This window comes from Pristiophorus japonicus, chromosome 26, assembly GCF_044704955.1.
Source record: "Pristiophorus japonicus isolate sPriJap1 chromosome 26, sPriJap1.hap1, whole genome shotgun sequence".
Lineage (NCBI taxonomy): Eukaryota > Metazoa > Chordata > Chondrichthyes > Pristiophoridae > Pristiophorus > Pristiophorus japonicus.
The window spans coordinates 18,783,872-18,807,361 of record NC_092002.1 but is presented as its reverse complement, the minus strand read 5'-3'; the positions used below and the strand labels follow the sequence as shown (position 1 = coordinate 18,807,361).

Sequence of the window (23,490 nt, the reverse complement as noted above, 5' to 3'; positions counted from 1 at the left end):
AACACTCCCCCGAGGACATTGGTTCCGATTCTGCCCAGGTGCAGACCGTCCGGATTGTACTGGTCCCACCTCCCCCAGAACCGGTTCCAATGCCCCAGGAATTTGAATCCCTCCCTGCTGCACCATTGCTCAAGCCACGTATTCATCTGAGCTATCCTGCGATTCCTACTCTGACTAGCACGTGGCACTGGTAGCAATCCCGAGATTACTACTTTTGAGGTCCTACTTTTTAATTTAGCTCCTAGCTCCTTAAATTCATTTCGTAGGAACTCATCCCTTTTTTTACCTATGTCATTGGTACCAACGTGCACCACGACAACTGGCTGTTCTCCCTCCCTTTTTAGAATGTCCTCCACCCGCTCCGAGACATCTTTGACCCTTGCACCAGGGAGGCAACATACCATCCTGGAGTCTCGGTTGCGGCCGCAGAAACGCCTATCTATTCCCCTTACAATTGAATCCCCTATCACTATCACTCTTCCACTCTTTTTCCTGCCCTCCTGTGCAACAGAGCCAGCCACGGTGCCATGAACTTGGCTGCTGCTGCCCTCCCCTGATGAGTCATCCCCCTCAACAGTACTCAAAGCGGTGTATCTGTTTTGCAGGGGGATGACCACAGGGGACCCCTGCACTACCTTCCTTGCACTACTCTTCCTGCTGGTCTTCCATTCCCTCGCTGGCTGTGGACCCTTCTCCTGCAGTAAGACCAACTCGCTACACGTGATACTCACGTCATTCTCAGCATCGTGGATGCTCCAGAGTGAATCCACCTTCAGGACTGACATATGAGGAGAGACTGGATCGACTGGGCCTGTATTGACTGGAGTTTAGAAGAATGAAGGGGATCTCATAGAAACAAATAAAATTCTGATGTGACTGGACAGGTTTGATGCAAGAAGAATGTTCCCGATGTTGGGGGAGTCCAGAACCAGGGGTCGCAGTCTAAGAATAAGGAGTAAGCCATTTAGGACCGAGATGAGGAGAAACATCTTCATTCAGTGTTGTTAACCTGTGGAATTCTCTTCCGCAGAGAGTTGTTGATGCCAGTTCGTTCGATATATTCAAGAGGGAGTTGGATATGGCTCTTATGGCTAAAGGGATCAAGGGGTATAGAAAAAAAGCAGGAAAGGGGTACTGAGGTGAATGGTCAGCCATGATCTTATTGAATGGTGGTGCAGGCTCGAAGGACCGAATGGCCTACTCCTGCACCTATTTTCTATGTTTTTGTGAGGATGTAATGGGCAGGGTGGATAAGGGAGAACCAGTGGATGTGGTGTATTTGGATTTCCAGAAGGCATTCGATAAGGTGCCACATAAAAGATTACTGCACAAGATAAAAGTTCACGGGTTTGGGGTAATATATTAGCATGGATTGAGGATTAGCCAACTAACAGAAAACAGAGAGTCGGGATAAACGGGTCATTTACTAGTGAGGTGCCTCAGGGATCGGTGCTGGGGCCTCAACTATTTACAGTCTATATTAATGACTTGGATGAAGGGACAGAGTGTAAAGTAGCCAAATTTGCTGATGATACAAAGGTGATGGGAAACCAAATTGTGAGGAGGACACAAAGATCTGCAAAGGGATATAGACAGGCTAAGATGGGCAAATATTTGGCAGATGGAGTATAAGGTAGAAAAATGTGAAGTTATCCACTTTGACAAAAAATTGAAAAGCAAATTATAATTTAAATGGAGAAAAATTGCAAAATGCTTCCGTGCAGAGGGACCTGGGGGTCCTTGTGCATAAAACACAAAAGGTTAGTATGCAGGTACAGCAAGTAATCACGAAGGCAAATGGAATGTTGGCCTTTATTGCAAGTGGGATAGAGTATAAAATCAGAGAAGTGCTGCTACAACTGTACAAGGTATTGGTGAGGTCACAACTGGAGTACTGCATGCAGTTTTGGTCTCTGTATTTAAGGAAGAATATACTTGCATTGAAGATTGTTCGGAGAAGGTTTACTAGGTTGATTCCGGAGATGACGAGGTTGACTTATGAAGATAGGTTGAGTAGGTTGGGACTATACTCATTGGAATTCAGAAGAATGAGAGGGCTGGACAAGTTGGATGCAGAGAGTATATTTCCACTCGTAGGGGAAACTAAAACTAGGGGACATAGTCTCAGAATAAGGGGCCGCCCATTTAAAACTGAGATGAGGAGGAATTTCTTCTATGAGGGTTGTAAATCTGTGGAATTCTCTGCCCCTGAGAGCTGTCGAAGCTGGGTCATTGAATATATTTAAGGCGGAGATGGACAGATTTTTGATCAATAGGGGAATAAAGGTTTTGAGGAGCCGGCAAGGAAGTGGAACTGAGTCTATGATCAGATCTGCCATGATATTAAATGACAGAGCAGGTTCGAGTGGTCGAATGGCCTACTCCTGCTTCTATTTCTTATGTCCTTGTGTTAACAGACTTTCTTCTCCCTCTTCTCCGAATGGCCAGTCTTTCCAAATTCCCAAATAAACCACTCTGTTTAAGTGCACTCCGTTTAAGACCACTCTGTGCAGACCAGGTTGGGCAGCATGAATACAAGACAGGTAAGAGAGAGACCATATTCTCTGACTTACTGTATACAATGCCATAGGAGATTGATCAGTTTAGGTAAACTTGATGGGTGATTGTTATGGTATTGTTTAGCAACCCAGAGATCATGGTCCCGATATTAACGGCAAGACGAAATGGGTGCGGGGGAACCCGATTGTGGCTGAAGAAGCTAGCAAGGCATCTTAACAGCAGGTCCACATTTAAATAATTCTATACAGTCTCTCGCCCGACAGCCGGCCCAATTGACTGCTTGGCCGCAGGCAGGAGCAGAAATTTAGTGACAGGAAACATCAAACAAGGACCTGTGGGAACGATCCCCGGCAGTCTATTGGTGGGGAAAGCCTCAGGCTGCGATCAGAACGGCGGGAGAAAGAAGGATGTCCATGAGAGGGAAGACTGCTGATGGTAGCATTCGGGAAGGTGCAGCCTGCTGATGGCAGCGATCAGGCGCGTGGGAGGAGAAAGGCTGAGTCGTGATTGGAAGGGGGTGAGTAGGGGGAGAGTGATGATTGCAGTGGGTCAGAACTGATGGTAGTGATGGGGAAGTCGCGACGGTGAGGCCGATGACTTCCTTGTGAAACCTGGTGGGTGCACTTTTGCTCCTCGTAGTCCACAAGGAGCTTAAACCAGGTTTTAAAACTTACCTGTGCCTCTTCTGGCCAGTTTGCTGCTCCTCCATGTTGGTGCTGAAGGGCAATAGACTGTACAGGACTTCATCTATGTTTGAGATTCAAAATAAGTCCTGACCCTGACAACATCACTGGGCCACGACTTGCATTTTAAGTAGGCCCCTGCTGTCTTTTAACTGGAGCCTTGTCCAGAGCCTGAAGCACTGCCGTAAATAATACGGCAATCGATAATGCAGTTGGGTTGTTCGATTCTGATATTTTAAGCACCTGGACCCTCTCCCGCCCACCAGAGGAAGGGGGTTTAAAATCGAGTCCCACAAATCTGAGAAATTGAATTCAATAAATCTGGTAATATATGGTCTAGTACCAGGAAAAATGGCCAGGAAAGCTGCTGAATTGTCATAAAAATCCAACTAGTTCATTAAGGTCATTTTAAGAAAAGAATCTACCCTATCTGACATATATGTGATTCCAGTCCCACAATATGTGGTTGACTGTTAATGGCCTCTCAAGTAAAGCTATTCCTATGAAACAGATTTGTCTTTTATTTCTCTTATTGTTCTATCAGCAATGAGATCTGTGTTGATCAGGAGAAGACTCGGGCAATCCTAGCCTAGCTACTGCTACAAAAATAACAACTTGTATTTATATAATGCCTTTAACATAGTAAAACATCCCAAGGCGCATCACAGGAGTATTGAGATTTTAAAAAATTGACACCGAGCCACATAAGTAGAAATTAGCGCAGATGATCAAAAGCTTGGTCAAAGAGATAGGTTTTAAGAAGCGTCCTGAAGGAGGAAGGAGAGTTAGAGAGATGAAGACGTTTAGCCAGGGAGTTCCAGAGCTTGGGACTAGGCAACAGAAGGCACGGCCACCAATAAATCAGGGATGCTCAAGAGGGAAGAATTAGAGGAACGCCGACATCTCTGGGTGGGGTGAGTTGTGTGGCTGGAGGAGATTTAAAGCTAGGGAGGGCCGAGGCCATGGAAATAAAGAAGAGATTTTTGAAATCGAGGCGTTGCTTAACCGGAAGCCAATGTAGGTCAGCGAGCACAAGGGTGAAGGGTGAGCAGAACTTGGTGTGAGTTATTTGGAGTGAGTTAAGACACGGGCAGCCGGGTTTTAGATCACCTGTAGTTTACGTAGGGTAGAACGTGGGAGGGCAGCCAGGAGTGCGTTGGAATAGTCAAGTCTAGAGGTAACAAAGACACGGATGAGCGGAGACGGGCGATGTTACGGAGGTGGAAATAGGCGGTCTTAGTTATGCTGCGGATATGTGGTCGAAAGCTCATTTCAGGGTCAAATATGACACCAAGGTTGCGAATAGTCTGGTTCAGCCTCCGACAAGTTGGGGTGAGGGATGGAGTCAGTGGCTAGGGAATGGAGTTTGTGGGAGAAACCGAAAACAATGGCTTCGGCCTTCCCAATATTCAATTGGAGAAAATGTCTGCTCATCCAGAACTGGATGTCAAACAAGCAGTCTGTGACAATTTAGAGACGGTGGAGTGGGTCGAGAGAAGTGCTATTGAGGTAGAGCTGGGTTTCATCAGCGTAGATATGGAAACTGATGCTGTGTTTTTGGATGATGTCGCCAAGGGGCAACATGTAAATGAGAAATGCGAGGGGACCAAGGATAGATCCTTGGGCAACTCCAGAGATAACGATGTGGGGGCAGGAAGGGAAGCCGATGATTCTCTAACTACGATTAGATAGGTAATAATGGTACTTAAGAACATAAGAATTAGGAGCAGGAGTAGGCTATTCGGCCCTTCGAGCCTGCTCAGCCATTCAATGAGATCATGGCTGAGCTACCGCAATCCACTTTCCTGCACTATTCCCATTTCCCTTGATTTCCTTGAACCAGGCAAGGGTAGTCCCATCCAGTTGGATGATGATGAAGAGGCAATGGAGAGTGTCAAAGGCTGCAGTCAAGTCAAGAAGGACAAGGAGGGATAGATTGCCTTTGTCACAGTCACAAAGGATGCAATTTGTGACTTTGATGAGAGATGTTTTGGTACTGTGTCAGGCGCGGAAACCGATTGGAGAGATTCAAACATGGAATTGTGTTATGTATGTAATAACTCGATAGACTGAATACTGTAAACTCACTCAGGTGCAAACCTGGCTCAACTTTAATCGGGCCCAAAATGTCCGCATTACATGGTGGTTTCCTTTATATACCTGGCCCGCGCTCACGTGCGTACAGCCCAATGACCTCCGACAGTGGTGCCCCCTAGTGGCTAGTAACCCAAGTATACATACATGACAACATCCACGTTCAAGATCTTAGTATCAGTCTTTTTACAAGTTAAGATGGTCCGGGGCTTTGCACTCACGAATTGATTGTCTCAGTTCAACTCCAGTTCTGGGCAAGCATTCTGAGTCTGTTATGACTGGGGGCTGGGTAGCCAATCTGATGGGAGTGGCAATGACCATGTCATATCGAAAGTCCAGATTCATTGATGACGGCGGAGTCCTCTGATGAATGAATATAGGTTGGTTGGTCACTGATCGTATCTTCCTCAACTTGTTCCAGTTCATCCGTGTGCTGCAGTTTTATCTGATCAAAATGTTTCCTGCATGTTTGCCCATTCTTGAGGCTGACAATAAACACTCTTTTACCTTCCTTGGCTATAACAATACCGGCGACCCACTTGGGACCTTGACCATAATTTAGCACATACACAGGATCGTTAACAGAAATGTCGCGTGACACAGCAGCATAATCATGATACCACTGCTGATTTTGACGTCTGTTTTCAACACGATCGTTCAAGTCAGGATGGACAAGAGAGAGCTTGGTCTTGAGACCTCTCTTCATCAATAGTTCAGCAGGGGAGACCCCGGTAAGCGTATGGGGTCTTGTCCTGTAACTAAACAATGTGCATGACAAGCGAGTCTGCAGTGAACCCTAAGTTACACGTTTCATATTCTGCTTGATTGTTTGGACAGCACATTCTGTTTTACCATTCGAAGCAGGTTTGAATGGTGCTGACCTCACATGTTTAATACCATTGAGTTTCATGAACTCTTGAAACTCCAGACTTGTGAAGCAAGATCCGTTGTCGCTCACAATGATGTCAGGCAGACCATGAGTAGCAAACATGACACAAAGATTCTCGATGGTAGCTGTGGATGTACTGGATGACATGATTATACATTCTATCCACTTGGAATATTCATCCACCATGACAAAAACATCTTATTCAGGAAGGGACCCGCAAAGTCGATGTGGATCCTCGACCATGGTTTGGATGGCCACGACCACAGACTCAGCAGAGATTCCGCTGGCACTTTGCTTAGCTGCATGCAAGTGTTGCACTGATGCACACATGATTCCAGATCAGAGTCAATTCCAGGCCACCACATGTGAGACCTGGCGATGGCTTTCATCATGACAATACCGGAATGAGTGCTGTGTAGATCACGTACAAATTTCTCTCTGCCTTTCTTAGGCATAACAACACGATTACCCCAAAGTAAACAATCTGAATGGATAATTTGTCTTTGCAACGGTTGTATGGTTTTGTCTCCTCGCACATTTCCATAGGTATAGCAGACAATCACCACTAAGGACACAACGTTTTACAACCGATAAAATCGGGTCCTGTCTGGTCCAGGTCCTAACTTGTTGAGCAGTGACAGGGGTTCCTTCACTCAAAAGCATCCATAACTAACAGTAGATCTGCAGGTTGTGGCGTCTCCACCGCCGGTGTGGGCAAAGGCAGATGGCTCAGTGCATTGGCACAATTCTCGGTGCCAGGTCTATGGCGAATGACATAATCATAGGCAGATAATGTCAGCGCCTACCTCTGGATGCAGGACAATGCATTGGTATTGAACCTTTGTTTTCCGAAAACAATAAAATGAGTGGCTTGTGATCAGTTTCGAGTTCAAATCAAAGACCAAACAGGTACTGATGCATCTTTTTATCCCCATACATGCAGGCTAAAGTTTCTTTTTCTACCATATGCTGTAGGCTCTTTCCGCCTTTGACAATCTTTTCGAAGCATACACAACAGGTTGTTGTTTACCCGACTCATTAGCTTGTTGGAGCACACTGCCAACCCCATATGATGAAGCATCACAGGCCAATAGACGCTTACACGGATCATAATGTACCAGCAACTTGTTAGAGCAAAGCAGATTTGTAGCTTTCTTGAAAGCTCTATCTTGAGACACACCCCAAACCCAGTTGTCGCCTTTTCCGAGCAGTATGTGTAGTGGCTCTAATAAAGTGCTCAGTCTAGGTAAGAAATTACTGAAGTAGTTGAGTAGACCAAGGAACGGACGCAGCTCCGTCACATTCTGAGGCCTGGGTGCGTTTTTGATGGCCTTGGTTTTTGAGTCCGTAGGCCTGATCAGCAGCAATCTTCCTCCCCAGAAATTTGACTTCTGGTGCCATGAAGACGCTCTTTGAACGTTTCAGCTCGAGTCCCATTTTGTTTAGACGATGTAGAACCTCTTCAAGGTTGTTCAGGTGTTCAGCAGTGTCACGGCCTGTGACCAGAATGTCATCTTGAAACACAATGGACTTCAGTAGATTCTCCATGTTCCTCTGAAATATGGCTGCAGCTGAGCGAATTCCAAAAGGACACCTGTTGTAGATAAACAGTTCTTTATGAGTGTTGAAGTATGTAAGTTTCTTTGACGTGTCGATGAGCTCCTGTGTCATGTAGGCCGACGTCAGATCCAGTTTAGTGAACGACTTCCCACCGGCTGGCGTTGCAAACAGGTCATCAGCCTTTGGTAATGGGTACTGATCTTGTTTTGCAAATCGGCTGATCGTAACCTTGTAGTCTCCACAAATCCTGACAGTGCCATCACTCTTCAACACAGGAACAATGGAACTGGCCCATTCATTAAATTCGACTGGTGATATGACCTCTTCACAATAGAGTTTGTTCAGCTCAATTTCGATCTTCTCCCTCATCATGTATGGAATAGCCCGAGCTTTGTGATGGACGGGTCTTGCACCCGAGCCCAGGTGAATCTGCACCTTGGCTCCCGTGAAATTGCCGATGCCTGGTTCAAACAACGAAGGACTTGAGCAGACGAAATGTCATCCATCGATGACAACGCTTTGATATTGTTCCCATTCCATTTGATTGTTTTCGAGCCAATTCCTGCCGAACAGCGTTGGACTATTTCGTGGAACGATCCATAACGGTCGATCATGAACCACATTATCATACAACACCTTGACTACTGCACTGCCAGTCAGCGGTATGAGTTCTTTGGTGTAAGTAGACTGGACTCAGCTTAGCTTCACAGCTTGGTGTCCCACAACTTGTCGAATGTCGTTTGGCTCATTATCGACTGACTTGCACTCGTGTCCAATTCCATCGATACCGGCACACCATTTAGTTTCACATTAACCATTATTGGTTGGCTCTTTGTCAGGAACAAATACAGTCCATACACTTCCTCGGGTATGTCAGGTTGCATATCCAGGTCCGCGCTGGACTGGTCGTCATCATCCACGTGGTGAGTCGCAGCACACTTGGTCAGTTGTGGACACATTCGCTGAAGATGCCCCACTTTCGAACAGCCTTTACAGATGTACTGTTTAAAACGACACTGATGATGCCGATGATTGCCCCCACAATGCCAACAGGGTGAAATCGGATTCGTGCCCGTTGCCAAACTTTGAGCAGCTACAAGTTTTGCATACGCAGTCAAGTAGGCCCTGCCATAAGCAGCTCTGCCATACGACGACGCAATCTTGTTTACAGTACTTGCCGTGGAGCTCCGACCCTTTGATGATATCGGCCTTAAGTTATCATCCATCGCCATGCATGCCTGGGCAATAGCGATGGCCTTGCTCAAATCCAGCATCTCAATAACTTCTGGAGGATCACCTCGTGGTTGATTCCTATTACGAAGAAATCTCGCATCATGTCTCCCAATACGTCTTCGAACTTACATGGCCCAGCAAGACGTCTTAGGTCAGCGATGAATTCCGACACATCCTAGTTCTCAGAACGAACATGTGTGAGATAATGATGCCTTCTTTTGGTTTGAGATGGTCATGTACCAGAGCACACAATTCCTCATCGTCCTTGTCCGTTGGACGTGCAGGCGAGCGGAGATTTTTTGAGGCCATAGATTTTCGGACCGCAAACAGTGAGGGAAAACCGCCCTGCGCCTAACTGCGTCAGTAGCTTCCTCCATTTTGTTGGCCATGAAGTACTGGTCCAGGCGATCGATAAAATCCAACCAGTCCTCTCCCTCCACGAATCTCTCCAGAATTCCAATGGTGCTCATTTTGCACGTGAAGGTTCTTGAGTTACATTGTCGCCAAATGTTATGTATGTATAATACTGAATACTGTAAACTCACTCGGGTGCAAACCTGGTTCAACTTTATTTGGGCCCAAAGTGGCCATATTACATGGTGGCTTCCTCAATATACCTGACCCGCGCACACGTGCGTACAGCCCAATGCCCTTGACAGTGGCGCCCCCTGGTGGCTAGTAACCCCAAACATGACAAATTGCAACAAAGCTGGGCATGCATTTGTGAGGTGACAACACATTCAAGGACTTTGGAGAGGAAAGGGAGATTGGAGATTGGACGGTAGTTTGCAAGGATGGAGGGATCGAGGATTGTTTTTTTGAGGACAAGGGTGATGACGGCAGATTTGAGGGCGTGGGGACAGAACCTGAGAGAATGGTTAACTATGTCAGCTAACATGGGAGCCAGGAAAGGAAATTGGGTGGTCATCAGTTTGGTGGGAATAGGATAAATGGAGCAGGAATTGGGCCTCATGGACAAGATGAGCCCAGAAAGGTCATGAGGGGAGATCAAAGAGAAGCGGGAGAAAGATGTGAGGTCAGGGCTAGGGCAAGGGGAATACTTAGAGGATGTTTGGCCTGGTGGGCTAGGGGAAGGAAGGGAAGAGGCAGAGGAAGCCGAATAGATGGTCTCAATCTTGGAGGCAAAGAAGTCCATGAATCCTCACACTTATTGTCGGAGGTGTGGGTGGAGACTGGGGAGGGGGATTTAAAAAGGCGTTAGCACTGGAGAATAGAAGCCGGGATTTATCTTTACATTCCAGAATGATTCTGGAATAGCGAGCGATTTTGGTAGACGAGAGCAGGACCCGATAGTGCTTTATGTGGAAAAGCAGTATCTGGCGATGAATGGCTAAACCAGTTGTTCGCCATATCCATTCAAGTCTGTGTCCTTTGGACTTAAGGGAGCGAAGATCAGGGCTGTATCGGGGGTAACGGTCAGGGTGAGAGAGTAATCGTTTTAACAGGGACTAGGGTATCAAAGGTGGTGTGGAAGGTGTGATAGAGCAAATTGGTAGCTGCAGAAATGTCCTCATCAACATCTGGGGTCTGATGCCCAATTTACCAGAGCTGTCCCACAGAATACTCAAGAACAGCCTGGCACAGTCATTTTTAATAATTCATATCTATCATCCAGCATTCTGGACTCCTCTATTATTATCCATCCCACCAGCAGAATGACCCACCTGAGATAGGGCCAAAGTATATGCAGTTGGGTGGGCATGACCCAGGAAGTTCACAACATTGACTCTAGAGATCATGGCATTGCATACTGTTAGGTCAAGCAAGGCTCAGGAAAGCTCCTGCTGATTACTCTTGCCACTATTCTCTCTTCAACTGACAAATCCCCAGGGCCTGGTGGACTGCATCCCAGAGTACTTAAGGAGGTGGCCTTGGAAATAGCGGATGCATTGACAGTCATTTTCCAACATTCCATTGACTCTGGATCAGTTCCTATCAAGTGGAGGGTAGCCAATGTAACCCCACTTTTTAAAAAAGGAGGGAGAGAGAAAACAGGGAATTATAGACCAGTCAGCCTGACATCGGTAGTGGGTAAAATGATGGAATCAATTATTAAGGATGTCATAGCAGCGCATTTGGAAAGAGGTGACATGATGGGTCCAAGTCAGCATGGATTTGTGAAAGGGAAATCATGCTTGACAAATCTTCTGGAATTTTTTGAGGATGTTTCCAGCAGAGTGGACAAGGGAGAACCAGTTGATATGGTATATTTGGACTTTCAGAAGGCTTTCGACAAGGTCCCACACAAGAGATTAATGTGCAAAGTTAAAGCACATGGGATTGGGTGTAGTGTGCTGACATGGATTGAGAACTGGTTGTCAGACAGGAAGCAAAGAGTAGGAGTAAATGGAGACTGTTCAGAATGGCAGGCAGTGACTAGTGGGGTACCGCAAGGTTCTGTGCTGGGGCCCCAGCTGCTGACACTGTACATTAATGATTTATACAAGGGGATTAAATGTAGTATCTCCAAATTTGCAGATGACACTAAGTTGGGTGGCAGTGTGAGCTGCGAGGAGGATGCTATGAGGCTGCAGAGCGACTTGGATAGGTTAGGTGAGTGGGCAAATGCATGGCAGATGAAGTATAATGTGGATAAATGTGAGGTTATCCACTTTGGTGGTAAAAACAGAGAGACAGACTATTATCTGAATGCTGACAGATTAGGAAAAGGGGAGGTGCAACGAGACCTGGGTGTCATGGTACATCAGTCATTGAAGGTTGGTATGCAGGTACAGCAGGCGGTTAAGAAAGCAAATGGCATGTTGGCCTTCATAGCGAGGGGATTTGAGTACAGAGGCAGGAAGGTGTTGCTACAGTTGTACAGGGCCTTGGTGAGGCCACACCTGGAGTATTGTGTACAGTTTTGATCTCCTAACTTGAGGAAGGACATTCTTGCTATTGAGGGAGTGCAGCAAAGGTTCACCAGACTGATTCCCGGGATGGTGGGACTGACATATCAAGAAAGACTGGATCAATTGGGCTTGTATTCACTGGAGTTCAGAAGAATGAGAGGGGACCTCATAGAAACGTTTAAAATTCTGACGGGTTTAGACAGGTTAGATGCAGGAAGAATGTTCCCAATGTTGGGGAAGTCCAGAACCAGGGGTCACAGTCGAAGGATAAGGGGTAAGCCATTTAGGACCGAGATGAGGAGAAACTTCTTCACCTAGAGAGTGGTGAACCTGTGGAATTCTCGACCACAGAAAGTTGTTGAAGCCAATTCACTAAATATATTCAAAAAGGAGTTAGATGAAGTCCTTACTCCTAGGGGGATCAAGGGGTATGGTGAGAAAGCAGGAATGGGGTACTGAAGTTGCATGTTCAGCCATGAACTCATTGAATGGCGGTGCAGGCTAGAAGGGCCGAATGGCCTACTCCTGCACCTATTTTCTATGTCTATGTTTCTAAATCTCTACTGCTCCATGTTGAATACCACATCGAGGAAGCACGGAGGATAGGAAGGACACAGAATGTACTTTGGATGGGGATCCATCTAGAGTGACTCAATAGTACCACAATTAACCAACTTGGCCAAGTTCTGAAGGATTATAGCTGCCAGTCTGGGACTGCATCAGGTGGTGAAGAAACCAACATGAAAAAATAACATGGCTGACTTATCCTCATCATAGTGCTCAACAAAAATATATTCTAGTGAAAAAGAAGGGCGGTAAGAGAAGGGATAACCAGCCGTGGATAACCAAGGAAATAAAGGAGAATATCAAATTAAAAACCAATGCGTATAAGATGGCCAAGGTTAGTGGGAAAATAGAAGATTGGGAACATTTTAAACGACAGCAAAGAATGACTAAGAAAGCAATAAAGAAAGGAAAGATAGATTACGAAGGTAAACTTGCGCAAAACATAAAAACGGATAGTAAAAACTTTTGCAGATATATAAAACGGAAAAGAGTGACTAAAGTAAATGTTGGTCCCTTAGAAGATGAGAAGGGGGATTTAATAATGGGAAATGTGGAAATGGCTGAGACCTTAAACAATTATTTTGCTTCGGTCTTCACAGTGGGAGACACAAAAACCATGCCAAAAATTGCTGGTCACGGGAATGTGGGAAGGGAGGATCTTGAGCCAATCACTCGGGGGGTAGTGCTGGACAGGCTAAAGGGACTCAAGGTAGACAAGTCCCCAGGTCCTGATGAAATGCATCCCAGGGTATTAAAAGAGATGGCGGAAGTTATAGCAGATGCATTCGTTATAATCTACCAAAATTCTCTGGACTCTGGGAAGGTACCATCGGATTGGAAAGCAGCTAATATAATGCCTCTGTTTAAAAAAGGGGGCAGGCAAAAGGCAGGTAACTATAGGCCGTTTAGTTTAACATCTGTAGTGGGGAAAATGCTTGAAACTATCATTAAGGAAGAAATAGCGGGACATCTAGATACGAATAGTGCAATCAAGCAGACGCAGCATGGATTCATGAAGGGGAAATCATGTTTAACTAATTTACTGGAATTCTTTGAGGATATAACGAGCATGGTGGATCGAAGTGTACCGATGGATGTGGTGTATTTAGATTTCCAAAAGGCATTCGATAAGGTGCCACACAAAAGGTTACTGCAGAAGATAAAGGTACGCGGAGTCAGAGGAAATGTATTAGCATGGATAGAGAATTGGCTGGCTAACAGAAAGCAGAGAGTCGGGATAAATGGATCCTTTTCAGTTGGAAATCGGTGGTTAGTGGTGTGCCACAGGGATTGGTGCTGGGACCACAACTGTTTACAATATACATAGATGACCTGGAAGAGGGGACAGAGTGTAGTGTAACAAAATTTGCAGATGACACAAAGATTAGTGGGAAAGCGGGTTGTGTAGAGGACACAGAAAGGCTGCAAAGAGATTTAGATAGGTTAAGCGAATGGGCTAATGTTTGGCAGACGGAATACAATGTCGGAAAGTGTGAGGTCATCCACCTTGGGCAAAAAACAGTAAAAGGGAATATTATTTGAATGGGGAGAAATTACAACGTGCTGCTATGCAGAGGAACCTGGGGGTCCTTGTGCATGAATCCCCAAAAATTAGTTTGCAGGTGCAGCAGGTAATCAGGAAGGCGAATGGAATGTTGGCCTTCATTGCGAGAGGGATGGAGTACAAAAGCAGGGAGGTCCTTCTGCAACTGTATAGGGTATTGGTGAGGCCGCACCTGGAGTACTGCGTGCAGTTTTGGTCACCTTAATTAAGGAAGGATATACTAGCTTTGGAGGGGGTACAGAGACGATTCACTTGGCTGATTCCGGAGATGAGGGGGTTACCTTATGATAATAGATTGAGTAGACTGGGTCTTTACTTGTTGGAGTTCAGAAAGATGAGGGCTGATCTTATGGAAACATTTAAAATAATGAAAGGGATAGACAAGATAGAGGCAGAGAGGTTGTTTCCACTGGTCGGGGAGACTAGAACTCGAGGGCACAGCCTCAAAATACGGGGGAGCCAATTTAAAACCGAGTTGAGAAGGAATTTCTTCTCCCAGAGGGTTGTGAATCTGTGGAATTCTCTGCCAAGGAAGCAGTTGAGGCTAGCTCATTGAATGTATTCAAGTCACAGATGGATAGATTTTTAACCAATAAGGGAATTAATGGTTATGGGGAGCAGGCGGGTAAGTGGAGCTGAGTCCACGGCCATATCAGCCATGATCTTGTTGAATGGCGGAGCAGGCTCGAGGGGCTAGATGGCCTACTCCTGTTCCTAATTCTTATGTAACCTAGATCTCAAAGATGTCTGTCGATGATAGTGATAAAAATGACCACCGCACAGTCATTATGAAGTTTTGTCCTTATGGTGAAGACACTATCCATCGTGTAGTGTGACACTACGACTGCAGTAAGTGAGATAAATTAAGGACAGATCTAGCAGTCCAGAACTGGGCATCCATGAGACACTGTCGACCATTAGCAGCAGCAGAATTAAATACTGTCACAATCTAATCTCAGGGCTTGACACATCCATTGAACTGGGAGATCAACCCTGATTCAAGTATGAGTGTAGAAGGGTGTGCCAGGAGCACCAACAGGCATACCTTACAATGAAACACCAATCTACTGAAGCTGCAACATAGGGTTATCTCTATGCTAAACACCAAAAGTGGCAAGTTTATAAACCTAACTAAGTGGTCCAGTCCCACAGTGAGTGGATCCAAGCAAAGCACTGTAACCCTACCACATGCAATTGAGAATGGTGGTGGACAATCGTGCAGCTAATGGGAGACGAAGGCTCCATGAACTTACCCGGCCACAACCATGGGGAACCCAGCACATCAGTTGAACAGACAAGTGCTAAATGTTTGCAAGCATCTTCAGCCAAAAGCATCACCTCCCCTGAGATCCTCAACTTCATAGACGCCTATGTCTAGCCAACTGAGTTCTCCACATAACATTAAGAATCGCTGAGTAAACTGGACACAGTAAAATCTATTGAGCTCTGTTAACACCCCTACTGTAGTGATGAGATAATCTGCACAGCAGAACTTGCCATCCCCCTAGCCAAGCTATTCCAGTCCACTTATGACATTGGCATTTATTCAACAGTGAAAATTGCTTTTATCCACAAACAGCAGGATAAATCTAACCTGGCCTCCTAATCTGAGGAAGGACATTCTTGCTATTGAGGGAGTGCAGCGGAGGTTCACCAGACTGATTCCTGGGATGGCAGGACTGACGTATGAGGAGAGACTGGATCGACTGGGCCTATATTCACTGGAGTTTAGAAGGATGAGAGGGGATCTGATAGAAACATATAAAATTCTGACGGGACTGGACAGGTTTGATGTGGGAAGAATGTTCCCGATGTTGGGGAAGTCCAGAACCAGGGGACATAGTCTTAGGATAAGGTGTAAGCCATTTAGGACTGAGATGAGGAGGAACTTCTTCACTCAGAGAGTTGTTAACTTATGGAATTCTCTACCGCAGAGAGTTGTTGATGCCGGTTCATTGGATATATTCAAGATGGAGTTAGATATGGTCCTTGCGGCTAAAGAAACCAAGGGGTATGGAGAAAAAGCAGGAACGGGGTACTGAAGGAATGATCAGCCATGATCTTATTGAATGGTGGTGCAGGCTCGAAGGGCCGGATGGCCTACTACTCCACCTATTTTCTATGTTTCTGGCCAATTACTGCACTGGCTACTTCCTCCTAATCATTAGCAAAGTGGTGGAAGAAGTAATCAATTGTGCCATCAAGCCACACATACAGTAACCTGCTAGCCAACACTTAGTCAAGCTTCATCAGAACCACTTGGTCCTTACTTTATCACAGTCTTGATCCAGATATGGACGGAAGAGCTAAATGCCAAAGGAGAGGTGAGAGTAGCTGCTCTTCACATTATAGCAACCTTTGAGCAAGTATAGCAGCAAAGAGCTTTAACAAAGCTATGGTCAATAAGAAAATCTCTCCAGTGGCTGGAGTCACTTATACCGGACATATTGAAACATGGTTGTAATTTTTGGTGGCCAGTCATCACTGCAGGCATTACTCAAGGCAGCATCTTCGTCCCAACAATAAAAAGTCCAACCGCCTACCCCGACTTTCAATGACTAAAACATCGGCAAGTTCTCTTACCACCATCATGCCCACCCAACTGCATATACGTTGACCCTACCTCTGGTGGATTACCATTACTATTAACTAGAAGTTTAACTGGACCAGCCATAGCAACCGTGGTTACAAGATCAGGGAAAAGGCAAGATACTCTGCGATGAAGGACTCACTTCTCTACCCATCATAATCTCTGCACCATCTGCAAGACTTACTTAATGATGTGCGAAGGAATATCTGGTCGCCTAGATGGGTACAGCTGCAACTACACTCAACAGGGTTAACACCATCCAAGACAAACTATGATGCTTAATTTGCATTCCTCCTACTGAACTTGATATCCACCCCCTTCCCTGCTGTACTATCTTTTGGATGTACTGCAGCAACTCACTAAGCTTGCTTCAACAGCACCTCCCAGCCCTATGATTGCTTCAACAGAAGGTTAAAACCGGCAATCTCATTTGGAATATCACCTCTGTCGCATACCATCCTGATTGGACATAAATCACCATTCCTTCATCGTTTGGTTAAAATCTAGAATTCACTGCTTAACAACATTGTGGGAGCACCATCAGCACACAAGGATTGTAGCGGTTCAGGTAGAAAGCCTACCTCCACCTTCTCTGGGATGTTCAGTAAATATGATCTTGCCAGTGTTGCTTACATCTTAAACAAATTGAAAATTTTCCTAACCTGTATTGACTACATTGGTGACTTCCCTCAATGCATTTGGTACCTATGCTTTTACTGGAGGGTGGCTTTCAATCCAAAATTAGTCACTAGTCTTTGGGCACTTGTCTTCATTCTTCAGTGGCAAACGAAGCAATATTGCCTCCATATGTCTGCTGTGCCAATTTGAGCAATTAGGCATTTTTTCTGTCACCACATTTTCTACCTTTTTCAGTGAGCTGCAGGCCTCTAAAATATGCTGCATCATTGGATTTTGTAATTCGCAGCAAAGTGAGTTACAGGCTAAACTCTGAGCAAGCTTGTAGCCAAGTCAAATTAGATGACTGGTCATATCATAAAATCTGGTGCCACCTGGCCCATGCTACAGGTGTAGGTCTTTGTACTTTGAGCTTTTGCTTCTGTGCAATTATAATTTTTGAAATAAATTTAATTACTAGTTTCAGTCTAAATGATATAGTCCGACAAAGTGCCTTTTCTGCCTTTTTGGATTAGACAGTGTTTTCAAGTTTGTTTGGGCAGTCTGTTATTTCCAGTACGAATTATCAATCCTGTGGCATGCTACTCTGATGACGTGCATAAATGTGTGCGCTTTGGCTCTTGGAGATGTGGGTCTACTTATGGTAGCTGCTGTTTTCTGTGAACATGGATAAATAAATTGGGTGCAAGTTCCAATTTGCAGCAGTGGTTATGTCCAAATTCAGTTCCACTCGATGTATTCTTGCCATATTTTCTACTCGTCTTTAAATAAAAATCGATTGTTAGATCTCTTGCTTCTTATAGTGAGGGCATAACCATTTTGTGTGATTTCCTAAATGCAGCAACATACACCAATAGTTGGGTGAAACAGTTTTTAGCTTTATTATTGGTCTTTTCGGACTAGAACTTCCACTTGCTGGCTGCATGTTTCTTGCCTTGGATGAAGAGATCCCTAGCTCCATGTAAAGCAAGCAGTGATGTAGCCCTTGAGGCTTGATGCTATCCTCTGCTGAAAGAATAAACTTCAGCAAGAACCACAAATCCATCCTGGGAGCAAGAGGGAGAAAAGCGAACGATTTTAATTATGTAAATAACCAAGCAAATTGAGAGAGAATTTGGTGATCGAACAAAGAAGAATTATGTACAACATAATTCTAAAAGGACAAAGAGTGTTATAAAAACAAGCCTGAAGGCTCTGTGTTTCAATGCAAGGAGCATTCGTAATAAGGTGGATGAATTAACTGCGCAGATAGCTGTTAATGGATATGATGTAATTGGGATTACAGAGACATGACTCCAGGGTGACCAAGGCTGGGAACTCAACATCCAGGGGTATTCAATATTCAGGAAAGGAAAAGGAGGTGGGGTAGCGTTGCTGGTTAAAGAGGAGATTAACGCAATAGAAGGGAAAGACATTAGCTTGGATGATGTGGACTCTGTATGGGTAGAGCTGTGGAACACCAAAGGGCAGAAAACGCTAGTGGGAGTTGTGTACAGACCACCAAACAGTGGTAGTGAGGTTGGGGATGGCATCAAACAGGAAATTAGGAATGCGTGCAATAAAGGTATAGCAGTTATCATGGGTGACTTTAATCTACATATAGATTGGGCTAACTAAACTGGTAGCAATATGATGGAGGAGGATTTCCTGGAATGTATAAGGGATGGTTTCCTAGACCAATATGTCGAACCAACTAAAAAGCAGGCCATCCTAGACTGGGTCTTGTGTAATGAGAGAAATTAATTAACAATCTTGTGCGAGGCCCCTTGGGGAAGAGTGACCATAATATGGTAGAATTCTTCATTAAGATGGAGAGTGACACAGTTAATTCAGAGACTAAGGTCCTGAACTTAAAGAAAGGTAACTTCGATGGTATGAGACGTGAATTGGCTAGGATAGACTGGCGAATCATACTTAAAGGGTTGACGGTCGATAGGCAATGGCAGACATTTAAAGATCACATGGATGAACTTCAACAATTCTACATCCCTGTCTGTGTAAAAATAAAACAGGAAGGTGGCTCAACCGTGGCTAACAAGGGAAATTAGGGATCGTGTTAAATCCAAGGAAGAGGCATATAAATTGACCAAAAAAGTAGCAAACCTGAGGACTGGCAGAAATTTAGAATTCAGCAGAGGAGGACAAAAGGTTTAATTAGGAGGGGGGAAATAGAGTATGAGAGGAAGCTTGCTGGGAACATAAAAACTGTTTGCAAAAGCTTCTATAGATATATGAAGAGAAAACGATTAGTGAAGACAAATGTAGGTCCCTTGCAGTCAGAATCAGGTGAATTTATAATGGGGAACAAAGAAATGGCAGACCAATTGAACAAATACTTTGGTTCTGTCTTCACAAAAGAAGACACAAATAACCTTCCGGAAATACTTCGGGGACCGAGGGTCAAGCAAAAAGGAGGAATTGAAGGAAATCCTTATTAGTCAGGAAATTGTGTTCGGGAAATTGATGGGATTGAAGGCCGATAAATCCCCAGGGCCTGATAGTCTGCATCCCAGAGTACTTAAGGAAGTGGCCCTAGAAATAGTGGACGCATTGGTGATCATTTTCCAACATTCTATAAACTCTGAATCAGTTCCTATAGATTGGAGGGTAGCTAATGTAACCCCACTTTTTAAAAAAGGAGGGAGAGAGAAAACGGAATTATAGACGGGTTAACCTGACATCGGTAGTGGGGAAAATGTTGGAATCAATTATTAAAGACGTAATAGCAGCGCATTTGGAAAGCAGTGACAGGATTGGTCCAAGTCAGCATGGATTTATGAAAGGGAAATCATGCTTGATAAGTCTTCAAGAATTTTTTGAGATGTAACTAGTAGAGTGGGCAAGGGAGAACCAGTGGATGTGGTGTATTTGGACTTTCAAAAGGCTTTTGACAAGGTCCCACACAAGAGATTAGTGTGCAAAATTAAAGCACATGGTATTAGGGGTAATGTATTGACATGGATAGAGAACTGGTTGGCAGACAGGAAGCAAAGAGTCGGGGTAAACGGGTCCTTTTCAGAATGGCAGGCAGTAACTAGTGGGGTACCGCAAGGTTCAGTGCTGGGCCCCAGCTATTTACAATATACATTAATGATTTGGACGAAGGAATTGAATGTAATATCTACAAGTTTGCAGATGACACTAAGCTGGGTGGCAGTGTGAGCTATGAGGAGGATGCTAAGAGGCTACAGGGTGACTTGGACAGGTTAGGTGAGTGGGCAAATGCATGGCAGATGCAGTATAATGTAGATAAATGTGGGGTTATCCACTTTGGTGGCAAAAGCAGGAAGGCAGAATATCTAAATGGTGACAGATCAGGAAAAGGGGAGGTGCAACGAAACCTGGGTTCATGGTACATCAGTCATTGAAAGTTGGCATGCAGGTGCAGCAGGCGGTGAAGAAGGCAAATGGCATGTTGGTCTTCATAGCGAGAGGATTTGAATATAGAGCAGGGAGGTCTTACTGCATTTGTACAGGGCCTTGGTGAAGCCACACCTTGAATATTGTGTACAGTTTTAGTCTCCTAATCTGAGGAAGGACATTCTTGCTATTGAGGGAGTGCAGCGAAGGTTCACCAGACTAATTCCCGGGATGGCAGGACTGACATATGAAGAAAGACTGGATCGACAAGGAATTTAGAAGAATAAGAGGGGATCTGATAGAAACACATAAAGTTCTGACGGGATTGGACAGGTTAGATGCAGGCAGAATGTTCCCGATGTTGGGGAAGTCCAGAACCAGGAGTCACAGTCTAAGGATAAGGGGTAAGCCATTTAGGACTTATTCACTCAAAGAATTGTGAACAAATGGCATTCTCTCCCACAGAAAAATTGTTGAGGCCAGTTCGTTAGATATATTCAAAAGGGAGTTAGATGTGACCCGTACAGCTAAAGGGATCAAGGAGTATGGAGAGAAAGCAGGAATGGGATACTGAAGTTGCATGATCAGCCATGATCATATTGAATGGTGGTGCAGGCTCGACAGCCGAATGGCCTACTCCTGCACCTATTTTCTATGTTTCTAAATACTTGCATCATTAGGAAGTACTGCAAATCCTCCATGGGAGTTCGAGCAAAAACTTGTTTATGCGGTGTTAATTTTTGGAAATATGTTTTGGGGAGGGAAGAGCAGTTAGTTACATTTCCAGCAAGTTTTGTAAAGTGAGAGATCAGTAGTGTTGCCAATATATCTGAGGTCTTCATCTTTTGATATTAAATGCATGCAATTTTTTAACCTTCTTAGTCATTCGTACTTAATTAAATGTGCTGTATTACAGCAATGTGAACCAAAGTGTTACTGGTAAGCATCAAAAGCTATACTTAGCTTGTTGACTGACTGACGAACTCCAGAGGAGTTTGCATTCTAATGTGTGCATTCTAATGTGTGCTTGGCATAAAATTGTTTTTTTTTAAGTTGTATTTGATTTCAGTTCCACTCATTCATAACCTGTAGCTTCTTGTTTTGGATCAACTTCTTCCCTTTTCTGTTCATATGATAGGAAGATGAAGTAATAGCTGCTCGATCTGCATACCTTCAGGGAATGCATCCGATTATGAATATAATGTTTCAGCAACCTGTGCATTCAGTTTACAATTTGCCAGAATTATTGGCGATTACCACAATAGCAGTACCAGTGGCTGACAATGGTGAGTGTGCTGTATTAATGTCTCAAGCAGGTATATGAGAAGGAGGTGTAACAAAATTGAAAGAAATAGAACACTTCTGGCCACAATTGTTCAAACATATTTGGATATAGAAGTTGTGCCAGAGGACTGGAGGGTTGCCAGTCTAATTTCTCTGTTCAAAAAGGAAGAGTGGGATAAACCAGGTAAATATAGACCTGGTTAGCTTAAAATCGGTAATGGGTAAGCTTCTAGAGGTCATAATACGGAATAAAATTAGTATTGACTGGAAAAGATTTGAGTTAATTAAGGACAGTCAATATAAGTTTGTAAAAAAACAAGTGGTTTCTGACAATGTTAATTGCATTCTTTGAGAAACTGATGAAGTGTATTATTAAAGGAAATGCTATGGGCATTACGTATATATGAATTTTCTGAAGTTATTTGATATGGTACTGAATAGGAGGTTTCTGATCAAATTAACGGAAACAGTATTAAAGGAGTGTGGCAGCATGGATAGCAAGATGGCTAAAGGACCGAAAATAGTGGTTAATGGATGATTTTAGAATAGAGGGATGTAAACTAGTGTCCTTATAGACCAATATATAAATGACCTCTCCGATGAAAATCCCGCCAAAAGTACGTCGGCGGTCCTTTGGGCGATATTTGGTTGGGCGGAGGCCTTCATCAATTTTGGCCTGTAGAACAGAGACGTTAAGATGCATAAATTAAGTAAATATAATTACAGCATAGAACAGGCCATTCGACCCAACTGGTCTGTGCCCAATGTTTACACTGACCTCGAGCCTCCTCCCATTCTAATTGCCTCTTCTCATCCTGCCTCCCACCCCCAATCCTGTATTCCATTCTCCCTTGTATATGTATCAAGCCTCCTGCTATTTTCTTTAACCACCCCATGTTTGAGCATGTTCCACATTCTCACCACTCTCTGGTAAATAAATTCCTCCTTAATTCTCTATTTGATCTGTTGCTAGTTATCATATTTATACCTCCTTTTTCTGAATTCACCCACAAGTGGAAAACAGTTTATACACCTCGACCCTATCGAATCCCATCTTAACTTTAAAGACCTCTATCAGGTCTCCTTTGATCTCTTTACTAGAGAAAAGAGCCTCCGTTTGTTCAATCTTTCCTCTCAATTCTAGGAACATCCTTGTAAATCTTCCCTGCACGTTCTCCAATGCTTCAGTGTCCTTTTTATAGTATGGAGATCAAAACTGTACACAATACTCCCAAGTCTGGTCTAACCAAAATTCTTTGTACATATAGGGCTAGAACCTGCACTCTTTCTGCATGCTTAACGCCCACTTAACGCCCATTTTATCGCTGAAATGACGTATAACGGCCATATAGCCACTAAATGGAAACCGACGGGCATTTTTCAGAAATTTATTGGCGAGCGTTATTTTCCCCATGTGCTTAACGCTGGGAAAAAATAATACCGCCCGCCCACTTTTTGGGGGCGGAATCAGAACGGGCGAAATCAACGTTCATAATATTGCCCAGCGTTAATTTCCACACTGATTAAACGTCGAGATTCAATAATACCGCCCACCCACTTTTTTTTGTCGTAAAGAGCATATTTACCGAAACTAACGGACATGAGATCGCCCAGCGTCACTTTCACCACCTCGCACA

The 23,490-nt window shown here is 44.4% G+C and overlaps 1 protein-coding gene across 1 annotated transcript in view; it reads left to right on the top strand.

The window, feature by feature from the left end:
- Positions 1–23,490, top strand: part of LOC139239227 (cation channel sperm-associated auxiliary subunit gamma-like) — a 210,025-nt gene that overhangs the window by 87,640 nt on the left and 98,895 nt on the right. Inside the window, exon 2 of the mRNA XM_070867911.1 lies at positions 21,708–21,855. Within this exon, the coding sequence (XP_070724012.1) occupies positions 21,750–21,855 (106 nt within the window). The 5' untranslated portion in view covers positions 21,708–21,749. The remainder of the gene's footprint in view (positions 1–21,707; positions 21,856–23,490) is intronic.